Source organism: Budorcas taxicolor, chromosome 11 (assembly GCF_023091745.1).
Source record: "Budorcas taxicolor isolate Tak-1 chromosome 11, Takin1.1, whole genome shotgun sequence".
Taxonomy (NCBI): Eukaryota; Metazoa; Chordata; class Mammalia; order Artiodactyla; family Bovidae; genus Budorcas; species Budorcas taxicolor.
In genome coordinates, this window is record NC_068920.1 from 72,970,350 (window position 1) to 72,992,234 (window position 21,885).

At 36.4% G+C, this 21,885-nt stretch overlaps 1 protein-coding gene across 1 annotated transcript in view; it reads right to left on the reverse strand.

Moving 5' to 3' along the window:
• Positions 1–21,885, reverse strand: part of ZNF638 (zinc finger protein 638) — a 135,319-nt gene that overhangs the window by 23,122 nt on the left and 90,312 nt on the right. The window contains exons 9-17 of the mRNA XM_052647900.1: positions 13,277–13,335; positions 13,006–13,058; positions 8,504–8,554; positions 6,757–6,828; positions 5,877–5,963; positions 5,376–5,444; positions 4,812–4,849; positions 2,862–2,993; positions 875–1,003 (exon numbers count right to left, since the gene is read on the reverse strand). Of these exons, the coding sequence (XP_052503860.1) occupies positions 875–1,003; positions 2,862–2,993; positions 4,812–4,849; positions 5,376–5,444; positions 5,877–5,963; positions 6,757–6,828; positions 8,504–8,554; positions 13,006–13,058; positions 13,277–13,335 (690 nt within the window). The remainder of the gene's footprint in view (positions 1–874; positions 1,004–2,861; positions 2,994–4,811; positions 4,850–5,375; positions 5,445–5,876; positions 5,964–6,756; positions 6,829–8,503; positions 8,555–13,005; positions 13,059–13,276; positions 13,336–21,885) is intronic.

Genomic DNA, 21,885 nt, shown 5'->3' on the forward strand with positions numbered 1-21,885 from the left:
ACAGTAAGAGAACTCAAATTACAAAGCAAACTCGAAGATGAGAACAGAGACATAAGCTAGTGAAAAAAACATCACAAGGTTATTAAGTGTACAGCAATCTGATACTACTGAATTATATAAAGAGGCCAGAGTGGCATGACACAAAGACATCCAAGCTGGAAGAAGCTAGCTGATGAGGCTTAAATGTACAGAAAACAAACTTTACCTTATGAGATAAGAGTTCTTAAATTTTTTTTCTCTTCAATGTTGACATATATAAAACTACCCCAGCAATTATATCACATTAGAATGATTCTCTATGGAAGGTTTTTTCAAAAGACATGCATTCCCACCTTTCTCTAGAGATTCCTAGTATCTCTGCTTCATGCCTCTTAGCAGTAAATGTTTGCAGGCCACACAGAAACAATGAAGGATTTCTAAATCAGTTAAATTCAAATAAATTTGAATTTTATGCCAGTGTCATGACTTTGTGAAAAAGGTTTGGAGGGAGACAAAATTGAAGGCAGAGCATATAACAAACAACTATTTTTAGTATGAGTCTTAAAGGTGAAGCACAGGTGAATGGGATGAAGAGAGAACAAATTCCAGAAATTTCAGGAGTTAAAACAGATCAGACCTAGCACCAGCTGGTTATGAGAAATGAAAGGAAATAATCCCTTCCACCATACATGAGGGATTGGATTCCCCCAGTAGGGAAGTAACTCTCAAACAATGAGATGGGAGACTATGGAGAAACAGGGAGATGCTTTCTTAGTGTCTGAGAAAAAAACACATGACCTAAAGAAGAAAACTAGAAAACAAAACAGATTATAATAAATCTGATTGAAAATTTTAATAATATTCTAGTAAATATGATGGTAAACCTATTATTTACCTCGTCTTTTAAATTCATGTTTTCAGGAGCCATACTTATTGAGAGTTGATTTCCATCCATTGATATTGGGAAGCAGGTATAAAATTTTACCATAGAATCTGCAGATTTTCTATTTATTTCTATAAATGCCTTTTAAAATAGAAATTACAAGAACAAAAAAAAGTCTTATTAAGTTACTTCTCCTTAAAAAATTTAATACTTAAGACTCAGATGAATTTCATAACTTACCAAATATTTTTAAAATAAAAAATGCATTCCTTAGAAAATAAGACCTACACACTAAGAACACTACAATTAAAACCAAGAAATAATGACTGAACTCATAAGGCAAGACTAAAGAGGAATAACAAAGGACACTGTAGTAAATGACACTAAGGAAATCTTATTTATCTTATTCATCACTATATCCTTACTACCTAGAGCAGTATTTAGCATGTAGCAGACATTAAATGAACATGAATCAAGTAAACAAACTCAATGATTGACAAAATATGAGAAATATGAGGAATGAAAGAACCCAATAAATGTGTAATGTTATCAAATTATGTTCTGTTATTTTCTTAAGTATAAAATTGGAATACCATACAATTTGGTTTTAATTTTCATACCTGGGTGTAAAACGATTGAACCTTGTTCCATACGTTTGATAGTCCAATGAGGTGAAAACAGTCCATATTTTTACTTATAGTTATTGTTTTTTTTAATGAATTATCTCTTTATGTCATTAGCCAGCATATTTATCAAACTTTTAGTACGTTATAGCATGTTCATACAAATCTTGTTTCCCATTTACACAAATATTTTAAAAATCATTTATTTCAATTTTGCTTTATGTTAATTTTAATTTCAAAAATGTTTAAAATTTTATATGAGTGAATCTGATATTTTTCCACATAACATCTAGAAAAATATTAAATCTCAAAAAACTTATTTGTCTATTCAACTCTAATCAAAACTGGGCATAAATAATCTACATTGGTATTTGGATTTTATGTTTGTGCACATTCACTTCGGTATATGATGCAAACTACGAATCTGCATTATTCATTCCCAGTTTCACAATTTCCCCCATTTCAATGTATTATCACATAAAATTCTTAAATTAAAAAATTTATTCTTTTTCAATTTTTATCCATCTCGAAACATTATAAATAATGTGCTTTTTAGAAAATAGCTTTAATGAAATATAGTTTACATATCATAAAGTTCACCTGTTTAAGTATACAATTCAATGACTTTTAATGTAGAACTGTGCAACCATTCAAGTAATCTACTTCTGATATAAGGTAAAACTGAATATAATTACCTACACTTACTATCCCTTCCTTCTTTGTTTTCTTAAGTACACTGGTTCGACTCTCAAAAATTTCTAATGATCACCAACTCCTTTCTATAAGAATGCTACTTCCCACCACTCTGAGGGTGCTGTTTCCATTATTTAAACTTCTCTGAACTTTCATGTCCTATAAATATCTTCTACAAGTTGTTCATCATTAACACATTTTGTTTTAAAATTACAAAAGCAATAAACACTTATAGAAAACTGAAGACATACAGATAAAACTAGGCTGGTTCTATGTACTGATGACTCCATCAGTCTGAGTCTGAAAATGGTTATTTCCCATTTGAATATAAATGGTAAAAAAATAAAAAGCAGAAATACTAGTAAAGACAGCTAAACAAAACTTTGTAAGTTGTTAAAAAACTATTATTATATACAGTATTTTCTGTTAAACGTTCAAGCAAATTTTTAATGGGGAAATCCATCCTTCCCACCATAAAACTACACCTGATTATAGAGTAAAACTTTAAAATTAAGTGATTAACTGTATTTTGTATTTTAAAAATACAAAATTTTAAAAATGCCTTAGTTTGAGACAGCTTATTTTGAGGTGTTGCTCTTAAAACCCTTCAAGTTTTGTAAAGTTAATATTCTTCAAAATACGCTTGCAGACAACATGAATTCACAACTATTTTCAACTCTTACCTTTTTATGAGATGATAAAATCAAAATATCCTTTAAACCACCAAAGGGTTTTACAAGGTTGGAAACTTCTTCAACAGAATATCCTTTACTAGGCAAATCAGAAATAAGTACCATACACATTTCTTCTGTTTCCTTCAAAACAAATTTCAGAATTGACATTAAAACTTAACTGTTATTTACTTAAGTTATATTTAAGTTTTACACTGCAGATCACTGTTAGTATTTAAATTGCATTTAATATTCTGATTAATTCAGAAAGTTGGTCTAAACCACAAATTAAAAACAAAACAAAAATGCATTTTCCCACTCTTTAAGTATACAGAATAATTCTGTCCTCTAGTCAAGGTCTTTAGTTCTCTTCTGTAACCACTACTTAAAAAACAAGTTTAAAAACATAACGCTGCCTGTCTTTGACTGTAACTCTTTCATGTACAGTTCCCATTCCTGTGCCTTGTGATGCTAATATTTGAAGCGCCAAATCAGCTTAGTTCAGTTCAGTTGCTCAGTCATGTCCAACTCTTTGCAATCCCATGGACTGCAGCACGCCAGGCTTCCCTGTCCATCACCAACTCCCAGAGTTTGCTCAAACTCATGTCCATTGAGTCGGTGATGCCATCCAACCATCTCATCCTGTCATCCCCTTCTCCTCCTGCCTTCAATCTTTCCCAGCATCAGGGTCTTTTCAAATGAGTTAGTTCTTTGCATCAGGTGGCCAATGTAATGGGAGTTTCACCTTCAGCATCAGTCCTTCCAGTGACTACACAGGACTGATTTCCTTTAGGATGGACTGGCTGGATCTCCTTGCAGTCCAAGGGACTCTAAAGAGTCTTCTCCAACACCACAATTCAAAAGCATCAATTCTTCTGCGCTTCGCTTTCTTTACAGTCCAACTCCCACATCTATAGATGACTACTGGAAATCAGGGCATATTCTTTTATCATACTGAGTAAAATAATCCCTTTTAAGCAATATAAAAAAGCTTACCTAGTCTCTTAGTATCCTTACCCCATAACCCAATCATCACTACAAAATACTTTCATTTCTGCCTTCTCTTCTCTTAGATCTATTTCATTCTTCAAGATGACTCCCCCCAAAATGCCAACTTTTCCTTTAGTGGATGTTGGGTGAAATCCACAAAAGTGCATTATAGTAAATTGGCAACTTGTAACGTTTCTTTCTGGAGGGTGAGAGGGTAGGAAATTATAATTTTCATAAGCTAGTTGAGAATGATTTTTAAATAGCATGCAAACTGTGTTCGCAAATGATTCCTTCTAGAATGCAATAAGTAAATCTATATATTCTACTGCTGCTTTAAACAGCAGTAGAATATTTTTGACATTCTTCTCAAACCAAAATAGTAAGTTAACACATACTACTTCACTACTACTTGACGAATAGGGCAACCATTCTAATATGAACTTATCTTCAGCATCTGAAGGGTCTCAAGATCTCAACCACTAATTTCTAAATTAATGAAATTTTAACATATTCAAAATGACACATATAAGCACAGAAAACAAAGTGAACTTAATGCCCTTCAAATAGAACTGCAAATGCCACCTGCTCCTCTAACATACAAAAAATTAACTGGTATTCTAAGTGTTAACATATCTCCCATTTGCTTCCACAAGAAAAAAGAAAAAAAGAAATTTCACAAAATTCTGTTGTTTTTCTACTCAAAAACCCAGCTGGCCTAATACTTTCTTCTCAGTGAGAAGAAATGCTCAATAACATATACATCTACTTATGATAATCTGCACCTAAATTTCTGTGACTTACTCTGCAACTCAAGATTTTTGAACTCAAAACATATTTACAAGGTCACAAAAGACCAGGATTTTCACCATACCTTATATGTACATTTTTTACCTAGGTTTATAGTAAGAAAACTACACTGTGTCACAATCTCTTACACTTAAAAAAAAAAAAAAAGTGAAATTAAAACCTGACCTTGTTGACTGGTTCATTTTCTGTGGCCTCCACAGCAGCTGAAGATACAAAATAAATTAAGAATTCATACAAATGTATTTTATTTATCAAGATCTAACTTTATTCCACAATGGATTAAATAGTAGCTTCACAAAAATGTATGTAACAGGCAAAAGACCAGAGAAATTTAAGTAGGATACAGTTACAAAAATCACTGGCTTTTAAATAATACATTCAGTTTTATTCTTCTGAGAGCAAAATCAAGACATAAGGTGAAGATCTGAATCACAATATTCTTAAATTCACCTAGGTATAACCCTATAGTTGTTGCTGTTGAATCACTCAGCTGTTTCCAACTCTTTGCGACCCCATAGACTGTAGCCCACCAGGCCCCTCTGTCCGTGGGATTTCCCAGGCAAGAATACTGCAGTGGGTTGTCATTCCCAACATATAATATGTTATATTATATATATTTTATATATATCTTCTATATATATATATATGATACAAAAACCTTAGTAAAATTTATTTTTAATCTTTCATCTTTAAACATAAGACAATAAACTAAAATTTCTATTTACCTACCTGAAATAGTTTCTTTAGCTCCATTTTCAGTGGTTTTGACTTCCACATTTGTCTTCATTTCAGAGCTTTCTGCAAGATTAAAGTGAAAGTGAAAGTTGCTCAGTCGCGTCCTACTCTGTGACCCCACGGACGGAATTCTCCAGGTCAGAATACCGGTGTGGGTAGCCTTTCCCTTCTCCAAAGGAATTTTCCCAACCAAGGGATCGAACCTAAGTCTCCCGCATTGCAGGTGGATTCTTTACCAGCTGAGCTCTTATTAGTCTAGAAAAACACACTAATACAATTAAACTAATGAATATAAACAGGAACTTAAGCTAGGTTATTTTGTTATTTCAAGTCTCCATAAGCTGACCTGATTAAAGACAAAGCTAATACAAATTTTCCTTTGAAACACAAAACAATCCTTTTGATTTTTAAGCAACTACTCCGTAATATACCTCCAATGTATACAGATAGGATTTAATGAAACAAAAGCACTGAATGATAGCAATTCAAGCTTACCTGGTACATTCACAGATTTACTGGTGTCTTTGTTCTTGACAATTCCAGCCTTTTTGACTTCCAGAGACTTCTTTCCACCAGATTTTGCTTTTAAAAGTAAGAGTTGAACCATTATTATAAGGCTCTATTCAGTCATTTAGCATGTTTCATACTACTATGTCAGTAAATAAGTAGTTCAACTTCATTATAAAAGCAGCTCTTTTCCAGGTATTCCTAATTTTTTTCAATATCTGTTTACCAGTAAGATTAAAAGAAAATATAAACTGAGATATAATTTTTGTTAAGGGTTATTAATGATTCACAAATTTGATCCTCATGTGCCAAAAGCACACCAAAATCACACACAAAAATTCTATTTTATTATTTCCACAAAGATTCTTTATAATTACATTAGTCTACTGGGAAAATATATTAATAAACAGATCATGTTAGTTTCAGCATGTTACAATTTAGTGTTTCATTTCTTGATGCAAGATACATTCTTATAACATGGAAAGAAAATCTTTAAAGTAGAAATATTAGGGGAGTTCTATAAGCTGAGAAAGATAATATGGAGTGAGAACTCTGAAAACATGAGGAAAACAAAGATTAAACAGGGGGGAAGTGGTTAAAGCAGCCTAATATTATACAGCTGTCAGAATGTTTCCAAAAATATCTGCAATGGCAAAAACTGTCAAAGACCAAAGCAACTAAAAACAAAAGTTGTATGTGTGTTAAGTTTTAAGTATCAAAGAAGTATCTACTAAACTTTTCAAGATGTTATTAGATACTGCTACTGCTAGATATAAATTCTGTAAATTTAAAACTTGCTTTTGATATATTTATTATATTCTTTAAAACAGAATTAAGAATAAACAATATAACCTTTCAACAGTCTTACCTGTTTTGATTGAAGCTTTATTACCTTTAGCAGCTACTGTTACCACAGATTTGACAGAACCGGCTGACTTCCCTAAATCACAAAAGCTCAGTCAAAACTGGTTTATTTATTAACTAGTATCAACAATACTGAAAGAACCTCACAAAGGATATAAGACAGACTATATTTATTCAAAACATAAAATGCTATCATCTTTAGGGATACAGATCATTTGCTAAATTAGAAATGATAATTCACCTCCCTTTCTGGGTACTTAAAAAATAAGCATTCAGGCAAGTTACTTAAATCAAATCAACTAGAAGCAAAATTACTAACTACAGGATATAAAAACATTTCTATGATAGCTTTAATGGTTCCAAAAGCAGTTATATTTAGGACCTCCCAATTCACACTTCCTTGGCTCCCAGTCGATTAAAAAGCCCTTCAAAGTTAAAGTCGCTCAGTCTTGTCTGACTGTTTGTAACTCCATGGACTATGCGGTCCATGGAATTCTCTAGGCCAGAATACTGGAGTGGGTAGCCATTCCCTTCTCCAGGGGATCTTCCCAACCCAGGGATCAAACCCAGATCTCCCGCACTGCAGGCAGATTCTTTACCAGCTGAGTCACCAAGGAAGCCCTTAAGAATATCTATATCATGGTCAGGCCACATCAAGATTGTTTTGACTCATTCATAATGGGTCCTATTTTAACAGAACTTTTTGAACTTTAACACCTTGTACATATGCATATATTACTGTTGCCTATATTCCAAAATGATGTTTATATAAAGACTGTGATCATCTAAGTGTCACTAAAAAGACTGCCAGAGAACAAGAAAAACTGAACCTTTTTATTCAGAGAGCAACAAGAGGTTTAGTTCTTAAAATCAGGATTCTCAACAAGTAGCAACACAGTATATGAGGAAAAAGCCCAGGATCAGAAGTCATTAAATCCAAGCTGAATTCCACGTTAAATTGTGAAGTCTGGGGAAATTTACTGATTTCTGTGCACACTACCCTATTTATAAACAATGGTGGTAATCACCCTATTTAACAGGACCTTTCTGTAAAAATATGATCATGCTTTTGAAAAGTTATTAAAAGAAATTATAACATCTATAATACTTAATCAAAATAGCTTACAAATCCACTGTTCATATCCAGAGAGAGACCTTAATTTTTGCTCAAAAAGAGAAACACTACTCTTTATATTGTCATTTAACCAGTCATTTCCTAGTCATGCCCAAGTTTTGTCACACTGCAGTAACCTTAGCCCAAATGAACCCTTAAGGTGTTTCTTTCACTATTCTATGCTATTACCACAAAGAAATTCACTTTACTACTTCTAGTATAGGAAAAACAGAAAGAGGGATAAATACTAGGGCAAGGAGAAAAAAATTAAATTAGTTACTTTAAAATATAATGTAGCCTACAAAAAAGGCAAATAAAACATAATTCGCCATAAGTTTGTTATCTGGACTATTTTATAAAAGAAAAGTAAACAGAGAAGACCAAAAAGAGAAAAAGGGAAATATTTCTAATATTCACCATGAGAAATATTTTGCCAGTTAAATTATTTTATTTTGATAATAACTGCAGGAAAAGAGCACTGTCTACTAAATATGCCTTCTTAAAACTTCTAGATGACTGTAAATTTCAAAAATTGGTATATACTCAGCAAACACTTTATCACATGAAATCCAAGACTGACAAAACCGTCTTAAATAATTTAATTAGTATGTCTAACATCCTAATATAGAAAACATACCTGAAGATTTATTTACTTTGGTTGCAGATGTCTTGGTTTGTCCAGTTTTGGCTAAAATAATAAGAAAAATACATCAATAACACATTACAAAAAATATCATTTTCATTTAGGAAAGAGCTAACTTGGCATAACCTTCTTATCCTTATCCATCAGAGGGCAGAGAGAATGAAAACCACAATCACAGAAAACTAACCAACTGATCACATGGATCACACCCTTGTCTAAATGAAACTACGTGCCATGCCATGTAGGGCCACCCAAGACGGACAGGTCATGGTAGAGAGTTCTGACAAAACGTGGTCCACTGGAGAAGGGAATGGCAAACCACTTCAGCATTCTTGCCATAAGAACCCCATGAACAGAATGAAAAGGCAAAAAGGTATGACACTGAAAGATAAACTCCCCAGGATGATAGATGCCCAATATGCTACTGAAGAAGAGCAGAGAAATAGCTCCAGAAGGAATGAAGAGGCTGAGCCAAAGCAGAAACAATGCCAAGTTGTGGATGTGTCTGGTGGTGAAAGTAAAAGTCCTATGATGAAAAGAACAATACTGCATAGGAACCTGGAATGTTACGTCCATGAATCAAGGTAAATTGGAAGTAGTCAAACTGGAGATCAGAGAAGGCAATGGCACCCCACTCCAGTACTTTTGCCTGGAACGTCCCATGGATGGAGGAATCTGGTAGGCTGCAGTCCACGGGGTTGCTAAGAGTTGGACATGACTGGGCGACTTCACTTTCACTTTTCACTTTTATGCCCTGGAGAAGGAAATGGCAACCCACTCCAGTGTTCTTGCCTGAAGAATTCCAGGGATGGGGAACCCTGGTGGGCTGCCGTCTATGGGGTCGCACAGAGTCAGACACAACTGAAGTGACATAGCAGCAGTAGCAAACAAGAGGTGGCAAGAGTAAACATTGACATCTTAGAAATCAGTGAACTAAACTGAACAGGAATGGGCAAATTTAATTCATATGATCACTGTATCTGATTCTTGGTGGCAAGAATCCCTAAGAAATGGAATAGCCCTCAAAGTCAACAAGAGTCCAAAATGCAACACTTGGGTGCAGTCTCAAAAATGACAGGATGATCTCAGTTTGTTTCCAAGGAAAACCATTCAAAATGTTAGTAATTCAGTTCATTTCCAAGGCCAATGATTCAATATCATAATAATTCAAGTCTATGCCCCAACCACTAATGCTAAAGAAGCTGAAGTTGAATGGTTCTATGATGACCTCATAGTCAACAAAAGAGTCTGAAATGCAGTCTCAAAAATGACAGAATGATCTCTGTTCCTATCCAAGGCAAACCATTCAGTATCATAGCAATCCAAGTCTATATTCCAACAACTAATGCCAAAGAAGCTCAAGTTCAACGGTTCTATGATGACCTGAAAGACCTTACAGAACTAACACCTTTTCATCATAGAGGACTGGAATGCAAAAATAGGAAGTTAAGAGATACCTGGAGTTAACAGGCAAGCTTGATCTTAGAGTACAAAATTAAGCATGGCAAAGGCTAACAGAGTTTTGCCAAGACAACACACTGGTCATAGCAAACACCCTCTTTCAACAACATAAGAGTCGACTCTATACATGGACATCACAAGATGGTCAATGCTGAAATCAGACTGATTATATTCTTTGCAGCCAAAGATGGAGAAGTTCTATACAGTCAGCAAAAACAAGACCGGGAGCTGACTGTGGCTCAGATCATAAACTCCAATTGCAAAATTCAGACTTAAACTGAAGAAAGTAGAGAAAACCACTGGACCATTCAGGTATGACCTAAATCAAATCCCTTGCAATTATACAATGGAAGTGACAAGTCGATTCAAGGGATTAGATCTGCTTGAGTGTCTCAAGAACTATGGATGGAGGTTTGTAACATTGTTCATGAGGCAATGATAAAACCATCCCCAAGAAAAAGAAATGCAAAAAGGCAAAATGGTTGTCTGAGGAGGCCTTACAAATAACTGAGAAAAGAAGAGAAGCTAAAGGCAAAGTAGAAGAGGAAAGATAAGTATCTGAATGCAGAATTCCAAAGAATAGCAAGGATAGACAAGAAAGCCTTCCTAAGTGAATGACATAAGGAAATAGAGGAAAACAATACAATGCGAAAAGACTAGAAAATTAGAGATACCAAGGGAACATTTCACGCAAAGATGGGAACAATAAAAGACAGAAACGGCATGGACCTAATAGAAGTAGAAGAGATTAATAAGAGGGGACAAGAATACACAGAAGAACTATACAAAAAGGATCTTACTGATCTAGATAACCAGACATCCTGGGATGTGAAGTCAAGTGGACTTAGGAAGCATCACTAGATAGTGGAGGTGATGGAATTCCAGTTGAGCTATTTCAAATCCTAAAAGATAGTGCTGTGAAAGTGCTGCACTCAATATGCCAACAAATCTGGAAAACTCAGCAGTGGCCACAGGACTGGAAAAGGTCAGTATCATTCCAATCTCCAATCCCAAAGAAGGGCAATGCCAAAGAATGTTCAAACTACCACACAATTGCACTTATTTCACATGCTAGCAAGGTCAAGTTCAAAATCCTTCAAGCTAGGCTTCAACAGTACATCAATCAGGAACTTTCAGATGTTCAAGCTGGATTTAGAAAAGGCAAAGGGACCAGAGATCAAATTGCCAACATCCGCTGGATCATAGAAAAAACAAGAGAGTTCCAGAAAAACATCTACTTCTGCTTCACTGACTACGTTAAAGCCTTTGACTGTGTGGATCACAACAAACCGTGGAAAAGTCTTCAAGAAATGGGAACACCAGACCACCCTGGTATTCTGCCTGCCTCCTGTGAAACCTGCATGTAGGTCAAGAAGCTACAGTTAGAACCAGGCATGAACAACAGACTAGTTCAAAACTGGGAAAGGAGTATGTCAAGGCTGTATACTGTCACCTGCTTATATAACTTATATGCAGAGTACATCATGCGAAATGCTGGGCTGGACAAAGCACAAGCTGGAATCAAGATTGTGGGGAGAAATATCAATAACCTCAGATATGCAGATGATACCACCCTCATGGCAGAAAGCAAAAAGGAACTAACGAGTCTCTTGATGAAGGTGAAAGAGGAGAGTGAAAAAGCTGGCTTAAAACTCAAACAGTCAAAAAATGAAGATCATGGCACCTGGTCCCACCACTTCATGGTGAATAGGTGGGGGAAAAGTGGAAAGTGCTAGGTTTTATTTTCTTGCGCTTCAAAATCACTGCAGATGGTGACCACAGCTGTGAAATTAAAAGACGCTTGCTCCTTGGAAGAAAAGCTATGACAAACCTAGACAGCATGTTAAAAAGCAGAGACATTACTTTGCCAACAAAGGTCTGTATAGTCAAAGCTATGGTTTTTCCAGTAGTTATGTATGGATGTGTGAATTGGACCATAAAAATGACTGAGTGCCAAAGAATTGACGCTTTTGAACTGTGGTGTTGGAGAAAACTCTTGAGAGTCCCTTAGACTGCAAGCAGATCAAAGATATGATGTGAAGAACTGACTCATTAGAAAAGACCCTGATGCTGGGAAAGACTGAAGGCAGGACGAGAAGGGGCAACAGAGGATAAGATGGTTGGATCCCATCACCGACTCAATGGACGTGAGTTTGAGCAGGGTCCAGGAGTTGATAATGGACAGGGAAGCCTGTCCTAGTGCAGCCCATGGGGTCACAAAGAGTAAGACACGACTGAGTGACTGAACTGAACTGAACTGCCTAAGGGTCATGAAAGGTATCAAAAAGAAGCATTTTCTGAGATAGCCCTTAAAGAATAAATTGGAATTTGTTCCACCTTGACCCTCCAAAAGGAGTTTTAATTGGCTCTGTATGTTCATTATCTTGCACAAGGCCTGGTACCTACTAAGTAGGTACTTTAGAAGTGCTTACTGCTGCTGCTAAGTCGCTTTAGTCGTGTCCGACTCTGTGCAATCCCATAGACGGCAGCCACCAGGCTCCTCTATTCTGGGATTCTCCAGGCAAGATCTGGAGTGGGTTGCCATTTCCTTCTCCAATGCATGCACGCATGTTAAGTTGCTTCAGTCGTGAGGGACTCTGTGCGACCCCATGGACAGCAGCCCACCAGGCTCCTTTGTCCACGGGATCTAGAGGTAAGAATACTGGAGCAGGTTGTTAGCAAGTAAAGTTAACTGGAACTTAGACAATGACTCCACATGAATGGACAGTATAAAGAGCTGTGAAATGAAATAGGACAGAACAGCTGGAAAATAAACTGCTCTGAGTAACTGAAACATAATGTACACCTGTGTGACAAGAGACTGAAAAAGTAATCTGGGGGAAAGGGTAAGGGGTCATTTATGCAAGGCTGAAGAATGTGGGCATTCTCCAATGGATCACTAGCTTAAAACAGGGGCCAATGTGGATCCCTTCTACTAAAGCACAATGAATACTATTTTCCTAGCATCAACTTGCAAGAAGTTTCCAGTAAACTGACAAAAATATATTAGAGGAGTATTAAAAGTAACAACTTACTAGTAGAAGCTGCAGTCACAGTTTCAATACCTGTGGAAGCATCTGTATCTTTTCTATTAAAAGAAGAAAAAAAATTAGCAAAGAAATTCTAAGACCAAAATCTTCTAAAGATGCAAAGCTTAAATCTAAAAAAGTTTAAAATAATTAATTAGAATGATGTCCCATTTGAGTCAGGGAGATTAAAATATATTAAAAATGTAGTTGTCAAAACTTTTAAAATTTAATTCATATGCCTATTTGTTCTCACACAGAAAATCATAGAATTACTTACTTTAAAGTAGATGCAGATGTTTTCTTTGAATCTGACATCTTTTTCTTCACTTCTTTGTTCTATGAAGGAAAAATATTTTGAAAACCTTAAGCCTCTTCTCAAATTATAAAAGGGAATATACAAAAAACACAAAAGCATATGAAATTTATACACATGTACAACCACAAATAAAAATCTTACTCTAAAGTAAAAATGCTAATTACCTTTTCTATTTATAAACAGAAATAAAATATTTTCAACTTGTAATTATACAGTGTAATTCTACATCTTGTCTTTTATCACTTACTGACATTTTCTTATCACCATCTTTCAAAGACATTTCTAATAGTGCCATACCATTTCTGGTATCTAATTACAATCACTCTGGTCAGATCTATCACAATCTTTTGCTTTAATTACTATAATAGACTCATAATGGTCTCTGCTTCTGTCTTTGCTTTTCAACCACCCTCACTTCATTTTTAACATAGAACCAGATTGATAACTGGCAGTCCTAAACTCAAAACCTTTCATCACACTCAGAAAAAAAGCTAATACTTAAAAGTTTACTCTACTCATTTCACCCATTCTTTACCCCCAAATCACCACATATCTCTTTACAGCCATCTCTACTTTTTTGGGCTCCAAAATCACTGCAGATGGTGACTGCAACCATGAAATTAAAAGACGCTTACTCCTTGGAAGAAAAGTTATGACCAACCTAGATAGTATATTCAAAAGCAGACATTACTTTGCCGACTAAGGTCTGTCTAGTCAAGGCTATGGTTTTTCCTGTGGTCATGTATGAATGTGAGAGTTGGACCGTGAAGAAAGCTGAGCGTCAAAGAATTGATCCTTTTCAACTGTGGTGTTGGAGAAGACTCTTGAGAGTCCCTTGGACTGCAAGGAGATCCAACCAGTCCATTCTGAAGGACATCAGCCCTGGGATTTCTTTGGAAGGAATGATGCTGAAGCTGAAACTCCATTACTTTGGCCACCTCATGCGAAGAGCTGACCCACTGGAAAAGACTCTGATGCTGGGAGGGATTGGGGGCAGGAGGAGAGGGGACGACTGAGGATGAGATGGTTGGATGGCATCACTGACTCAATGGGCGTGAGTCTGAGTGAACTCCGGGAGATGGTGATGGACAGGGAGGCCTGGCGTGCTGCGATTCATGGGGTTGCAAACAGTCGGACACAACTGAGCGACTGAACTGATGAACTGAACTACTTTCAATCCCAAGCACCCTTTAAACTCCTAAAACAAAACAAACTACATAGGCATGGACTTGAGAAGTCTTCTGCAGTTGCTGTTTGGAATGCTCCCAATTCAAGGAAGAATTTACACCTTCACCTACTCTTCACATTTTTAATGAGACCTTCCATAACTACCTGACTGAAAGGTGCATTGCTCTTTAAGCTTGGCAATTAGTGAACATCCAATAAATATGTGTTAAAATGTGAACTTATAATTGCTGTCATTTTATGTTTTCTGTTCTTTGGAGGCATCTTTGCCATTTCCTTTTGTGCCATATGGGATTTTATCCAAACACCTCCCTTACCCCCAGTAGTTTAGAAGATACTCATCCTCCTGCTTATATTCTACTAATGCTGCTAAGTCGCTTTAGTCGTGTCCGACTCTGTGCGACCCCGTGGACTGCAGCCTACTAGGCTCCTCCATCCATGGGATTTTCCAGGCAAGAGTACTGGAGTGGGTTGTCATTCCCTTCTCCTTGCCATTTTAGTAATGGGTATCTCCAATTTCAAAAGAAATATGAAACTATTGATTTCTTCTTATGAATTTAAAAGCCCTTACACCTTGGCGTACGTGCTAATTTTTGATGACATTATTTTAGGACAAAGTTATTTTTTTAAATTGTTTTTTAACAATTTATACTATTTTATAAAGATACAACTATTTGTGTTTTACCCTGTTTAAATGGGCTTCCCAGGTGGCTCAAGTGATAAAAAAAAAAAATCTGCCTACCAATTTAGGAGATCCAAAAGACTCAGGTTTGATCCCTGGACTGGAAAGATCCCCTGGAAGAAGAAATGGCAACCCACTTCAGTATTCGTGCCTGGGAAATACCACAGACAGAGGAGCCTGGTGGGCTACAGTCCATGGGGTGGCAAAGAGTCAGAAATAACTGAGCTTACATGCACTCTATGTTTAAATGGTTTTATTACTCTCTGTTGTTTAGTCACTAAACCATGTCCAACTCTTGCGATCCCATGGACAATCTTCTTTTCACAACCTTAAGAATGAGTTGCTTGGCTATCTAAGGCTGGTCTACCTCTTTTTACATTTTTATAGCTTCTGCCTGGATCACTAGGGCTTTCACCTTTATAACTATGAAACTTAACATCTTCACCAGTTTTTAAGTGGTATTTTCTTTCTGGAATCCTAGTTATATGCAGATTGGGTCTCTCGGATGTATCCACCATGACTTCCTCTTCATTAAAATTGGACGTTTTAACCTTTACTAATAGACTCTTAAGTCCTAGGAAGGATGGAAGCACATCTGCCTTGTTCATTAATGCATCTTCTGCATGTACCACAATGGCTGACATACAAAAGATGTTTAAGAAAAGTTCTTTCCTTAAATATTTATTTATTGGATTGTGCTGGTTCTTAGTTGCAACACACAAACTTTTAGTTGTCACATGTGGGATCTAGTTCCCTGATCAGGGATCAAACCTACACCCCTTGCACTGGAAGCATAGAGTCTTAGTCACTGGACCACCAGGGAAGTCCCAAGAAATAATTTTTGAATTAGAATGAAACTAAACTCTCTTCTGAACTGACTGTATATCCTCAGTTTTATCTGTTATTAATTAGATTTTCCATAATGCTCAAACCACTATGCACTGCTTCCTGGCACTGTTTTTGTTCTCCAGGCAGTCTTCTTAAATCTAAGCTAACTGCTTGCTCTAGGTTTTAGATGTAATGTCACCATGAATCTTGCTGAAACCAGTAAATCTGTTTTTTAAGTCTTGTTTTTTGTTTTCTTGAAGAGCCATAGCACTATTTTATAACTGCAAAGGTCCTTCTGTCTGTTGAAAACTCTGATTATATTTTTTTCTGTATCAAGAGCTCCTGCTTCCTTAAGGAAAATTTTGAGTACCAACATGTGCCCATTTTTCTGGAAAAGAAGAATGCTTGCTTTCAGCAGACTGGTTAAGAATCATTGTTAAAGACTCATGTCTATGCTGGCTTGTAATTAAACGCAAGGTTATTTGTCAGACAAAGTTTGTCATCAGAACTGTGCAGAACCATACTTTAATCCTTCAGGTGTAATACAGGGATGTAGAAATTTTTTACCTTTTCTCTAACATTTTATTACTGATTCCAAGAAGTAGCAAATTGAAGAGAATATTTTCTGAATCACGGAGTTCAAGACAGTCCTAACATGAAATAACATGAAACATCAAACATGGGCAGAAAGGTTTTGTCATGGTTTTAACTATTCATGCCAATATTAAGGTATAGACCAAGAAAGCTATAGGGCTGACCTTCTTTTTCCTAGTTTGAGTTTCCAGTCTATTTTGTGCTTGCTCTGACAGGAAATCTTAATGTCTTCCCCTATGGTAACAGGCCAAAAGATTGTCCCATAAACTTCTAACCTTGAAGAAGCCATAACCAGAGTTCTGTTGCGGGTTCCCTCTGGTCAATCACAAGAGCGAAGTCATGAGTAAACCTCTGAAGGCTTTAATTCAGCACCATTCAAACCATATTTAACTGAAGAACATCAATGTTTGTGACAGGTAGATGGCATGTTTTCTAGTTTTCAGTGCTGATACTTAGGCCATTCATTATTAAGAAAATCAAAATAGTAAATGTCTGAACTATTCAACTTACACTGCTGCCTTACCAACCTTATAAAAAAGTCATCTAAGAGAATTATTTTAATCTGTTTGAAATACTCTAACACCCTCAATGTATCATTACTCGGTCATTTTCCCAGATTAAACATTTTAGAATTAAAGAATATTGATCTCACATTTAAAACTTTAATAATCAGCTAGTCCTGCTTGAGCGTCAATGGTATAAAAGCTATTTCTTTCTATTGTCAAGGTTACTAATCTACCCCAAACTTTTACTACTCTTAAGAGTAGTCTGCTTGTCTAGATGATTGCCCTAACCGGATTTCAGTGATCTTTTCTCTTCTTTCCTTTAATCAACATGCTTTCTTTGCCTTCAGAGTCATTTGCCCAACTAATTCATTCTGCAGATCACTTCCTGATGAATTTTTCAAATCCATCGATTTCACTGTCATAGCCCTGCTGAAAACTTTGAATAACATTTAACTGTCTCAAAATAAAGTTTAAATTATTAAATTATGCATTCAATTCTTGCTTCCCCTTATTCTTCTCTGCCATAGAGGAGGATATGTGTCACAGTTCTGATAAATCAAATGTAGGTGGAAGCTGCTGGGGAACTCCTCCTTCTTGGGGGTGTGTGCGGAGGGGAGGAGGGACACTAAAAATTCATTGTGTTCCTGACACATTCCTTTCTTTCTGTTTGAAAGATTGAAATAATGCCAGAAGGTACAACAACCATCTTACAAAAAGGATGAAAAAGTACACGTTAATGACAGTGAATTAGAAAAATCCAAAGGCTGGGTTCCTGAAGATATTTTAGAGCTGTTCTATCAGCCACAGATCACCCACCAGCCAATTTCCTGTTATAAATAAACCTCTTATTTGTTTAATAAACCACTGGAGAAGTTTTCTGTTAACTGAAAATGAAAAAACTTCTAAAGTGGTAATGACAATGGTCATCATGTAATGATTATTCAAATTAGGACAATGGAACAATGAGATGGGCATGTATGTACCTAGTATTAGTAAACTGGGATGATGGGTTACTCCAATAATAACTAACCAGAAAACATAAAAAATAAAACTCTTTTAATAGCAACTGAAATAATATTTATGACATATACAAATAAATAAAAATTAACATGTCTTCCAAAATGCATGTTATGGAAAAAAAATGTAAAAACTCGCTGAGGGACACAAAATGAAATCTAAATAAATGAAGAAATAAAACCTGTTTTTGGACAGAAAGATTTAGTACTGTAAATACATCAATACAAATTCTGTACAGTACCAATTAAATGCCCATTAAGGTTTTTTAGAGAACAAACTGATTCTAAATCTAATATGTAGGAGTAAATGTTTAAGATTAAGCAAAAATACATGGAAGGAGAAAACAAAGAAAAACGATTCTATTAGAAAAATGACAAATATTTACATAGTATTCATACGAAAATAAACAGACTGAAACAGATCTATGTGTATAGGGTCATTTATACACAAGACAGCTTTACAAATCAATAAGGAAAGATAAATAAGGCATAAATAGTGTTGGGTTAATTGGTTATCCATTTTGCAAACAGTCGTATCATTCACACATTGTATCACAAGTAACAGATTTAAAAAATAATGGAAACATATCTTTCTGGCACTGGTATAAAGGCCTTCTAAAATAAAAGGAAAAAGCCATTAAGAGTAAAAAAGCAATAAAACTGGAGTACACCAAAATTTAAAAAACTGTAAGTATCATATAAGCAACAGACTAAAAGAAAATACTTCTCATGTATGATACAAAATTAGTATCTTAGGATAATGAACACCTTCAGATGAACATTTTTCAAAAGGCAAATAACCCAACAGAAAAATGTGAGAAATAGGATGCAGCACTCTCCTCCCACAGATTCATCAAAAGTACATCTACATGTAGACCAACTTACAAAGAACATCTACTGAACAATACCAGAAGACAGACTTTCAAAGGAGCATGAAAATCTCCACATAACAGGGAAGGGCAGAAGAAAAGAGAAAATAAAGAAAGGAATCAGGACAAGACCTGTGCCTCTGGGAGGGAGCTGTGAAAGAGGAAAAGGTTTCTGCACACGGGGAAGTCCCCTCACTGATGAGATCAGCTGGGAACAGAGATGGAGGAATGGAGCCTCAGAGGAGAGCTCAGCAACAGAGGTGCAGAGGACAAAGCCAAGAGAAACCTGAACAGACTGCTGGTGCTGGCCAGCTCCCCAAAGCCTAAGATGCTCATCCATTCAACCACTAGGGCAGGTGGAGCTTGTGTCCTGAGGCTTGGGCTTTGGAGGTCAGGCCCAAAGGGCAGGACTGGAGTTGGCTGTGTGAAGACAGTCTGAAGGGGTTATGAGGTAGTACACCACAACTGATGGAGTCCAAGAAGAAGCCTGGGTCCTTCACAGAGACAAGGGACCACTGTTAGGGGGCGCGAGAGGAGAGGGATGTCACAGAAGCTTCTTTCTCCATATGCGCATAGGCGCCCCACACAGATTCCAGGGGTGGGTGCAAGTCGTGGCTGCTATCTCAGATTCCAGAGGTAGGCACGGACTGGAGCCACTGCCGTTGCCAAAAGTTTTGCAAACGGATGCAGGTCAATGCCCCCACTTTTCCGGGAACTTGCATGGCTTGCCACTGCTCCGAGTCTGCACTCAGGGTCAACTTCCCTGGGAGCATGTGAGGCCTGCCACTGCTGCCAAGGGTTTCATGACCCGATGCCAACCACCAGCCCCACCTCTCTGGGGCTTTGCAAAATAACACCGTCACTGCAGAGGAACACAACTGCAGCCCCCACCTTCCTGGGAACCTGCATGAGTCTAGCATCTGTGCACCTGCATACCCCTCATCAAGGTGGTAACAACCAGCACATGCTGACAAGAGACAGCAAGCATCCAAGTCAAAAACAGCCTTCACACCAAAAAAATATTAAAACCCACACAAGCTATACAGGGATGTTTCTGCTTATAAATAGCCCTCTAAGACTACATGAGATAGTTGTTTCTCCTAAACTCTCAGACTAAGACAAATACAAGGAAAATGAGAAGCTGAGAAACCACTCTCAGTTAAAATATCAAAAATATTTTCCTGAAGGAACAATGAAACAAAACTCTTCAGTCTAACAGACACTGAGTTGAAAAAGGAGATAATGAAAATACTGGAAGAATTAAGAAAGGCTATCACGAGAAATACAGATTATTATAAAAAAAAGAGAACTAGAAACTGTGAAAAGGAGCTAGGTAAAATCTAAAAATTCATTTGCCAAGATCAAAGCTGAGCTCAAGGCAGTAAATAGCAAAATGAATAATGGAGAAGAAAGAATAAGTGACCTAGAAGACAGACTAATGGAAAGTACCCAATCAAAAGAGCAGACAGAAAGCCAAATGAAAAAAAAAAAGCAATATAAGAGACCTACGGGATAATATAACACAGGCCAGTCTATGCAGAGATTGAAGAAAGAGAAAGAAAAAAGGGTACTGAAAATGTATTTGAAGAAATTATGGCTGAAAATTTCCCAAACCTAAAGAAGGAAACATATCCAGATACAGGAAGCACAGAAGGTCCCAAACATGATGAACCCAAACAGACCTACTCCAAGACATAATAAAAATGGCAAAAGTTAAAGATAAAGAGAGAATTCTAAAGGCAGCAAAACAAAAACAGAGTTCATTACTAGGGAACCTCCAGAAGGCTATCAGTTGATTTCGATACATAAATACTGCAGGCCAGAAGGGAGTGGCAGAATAAAAGGAAATGATCAAATCACAAAAAGTAAAAGAAAGGAAGAAGCAAAGAATCAACTGGAAAACAGTTTGGTGTGGCAATACATAAATCAACTACACTTCATTTTTTTTAATGAAAAGTATAAATAAACTATATTTCAATACATTTTTTAAAGGAAAAAAAAAATAGCAATAAATACATGAATCAATAATTACTTTAAATGTCAATACTCCAATCCAAAGACACAGAGTGGGACTTCCCTAGTGGTGCACTGGATAAGAATCTGCCTGCCAATGAAGTGGACACGAGTTCGATCGCTGGTGCTGGAAGACTACACGTGAAACAGAGCAAGTAAGCCTGGCCCCACAACTAATGAGTCTGTGTGCCGCAACTACTGAACCAGCACCCATAAAGCCTGTGCTCAGCAACAAAAGAAGAAACCAGTGAGAAGCCCACACACAACAGAGACCCAGCACAGCCAAAAACTAATTTTTAAAAATGAAGAAGGGATGTACACTATCAGGTATAAAACTTTTAAAAAAATAAAAGAGTGACAGACTGGATTAAAAAATAAAAGCCTACAATATTCTGCCTACAAGAGATCCACCTTAGGGCAAAGGACACATACAGATTGAAAGTGAGGGCATAGAATAAGATAGCTCATGCAAAAATAAAGAAAGTGGGACTTGCAATACTCCTATCAGACAAAACAGACTTTAAAGCAAAGGCTACAAAGATAAAGGACACTATAAAATGATAAAAGGATCAATACAAGAGGAAGATTTTACACTCATCAACAAATATGCACATAATTTAAGAGCACCCAAATACATAAATAACTAACAGATATGAAGGGAGAAATCAGCAGGAAGACAACAGTAGTAGGAGACTAACACCCCACTCACATCAATGGAGAGATTTTCCAGACAGAGGTCCCAAATGTTACAACAGAAAAGTAAGAAGTAATATTTTCAGGACACTGCATCCAAAAAACTGCACAGAATATACATGTTTTTCAAGTGCACACACATTTTCTAGGATTGACCACATGCCCTGGGGCACAAAACTAACCT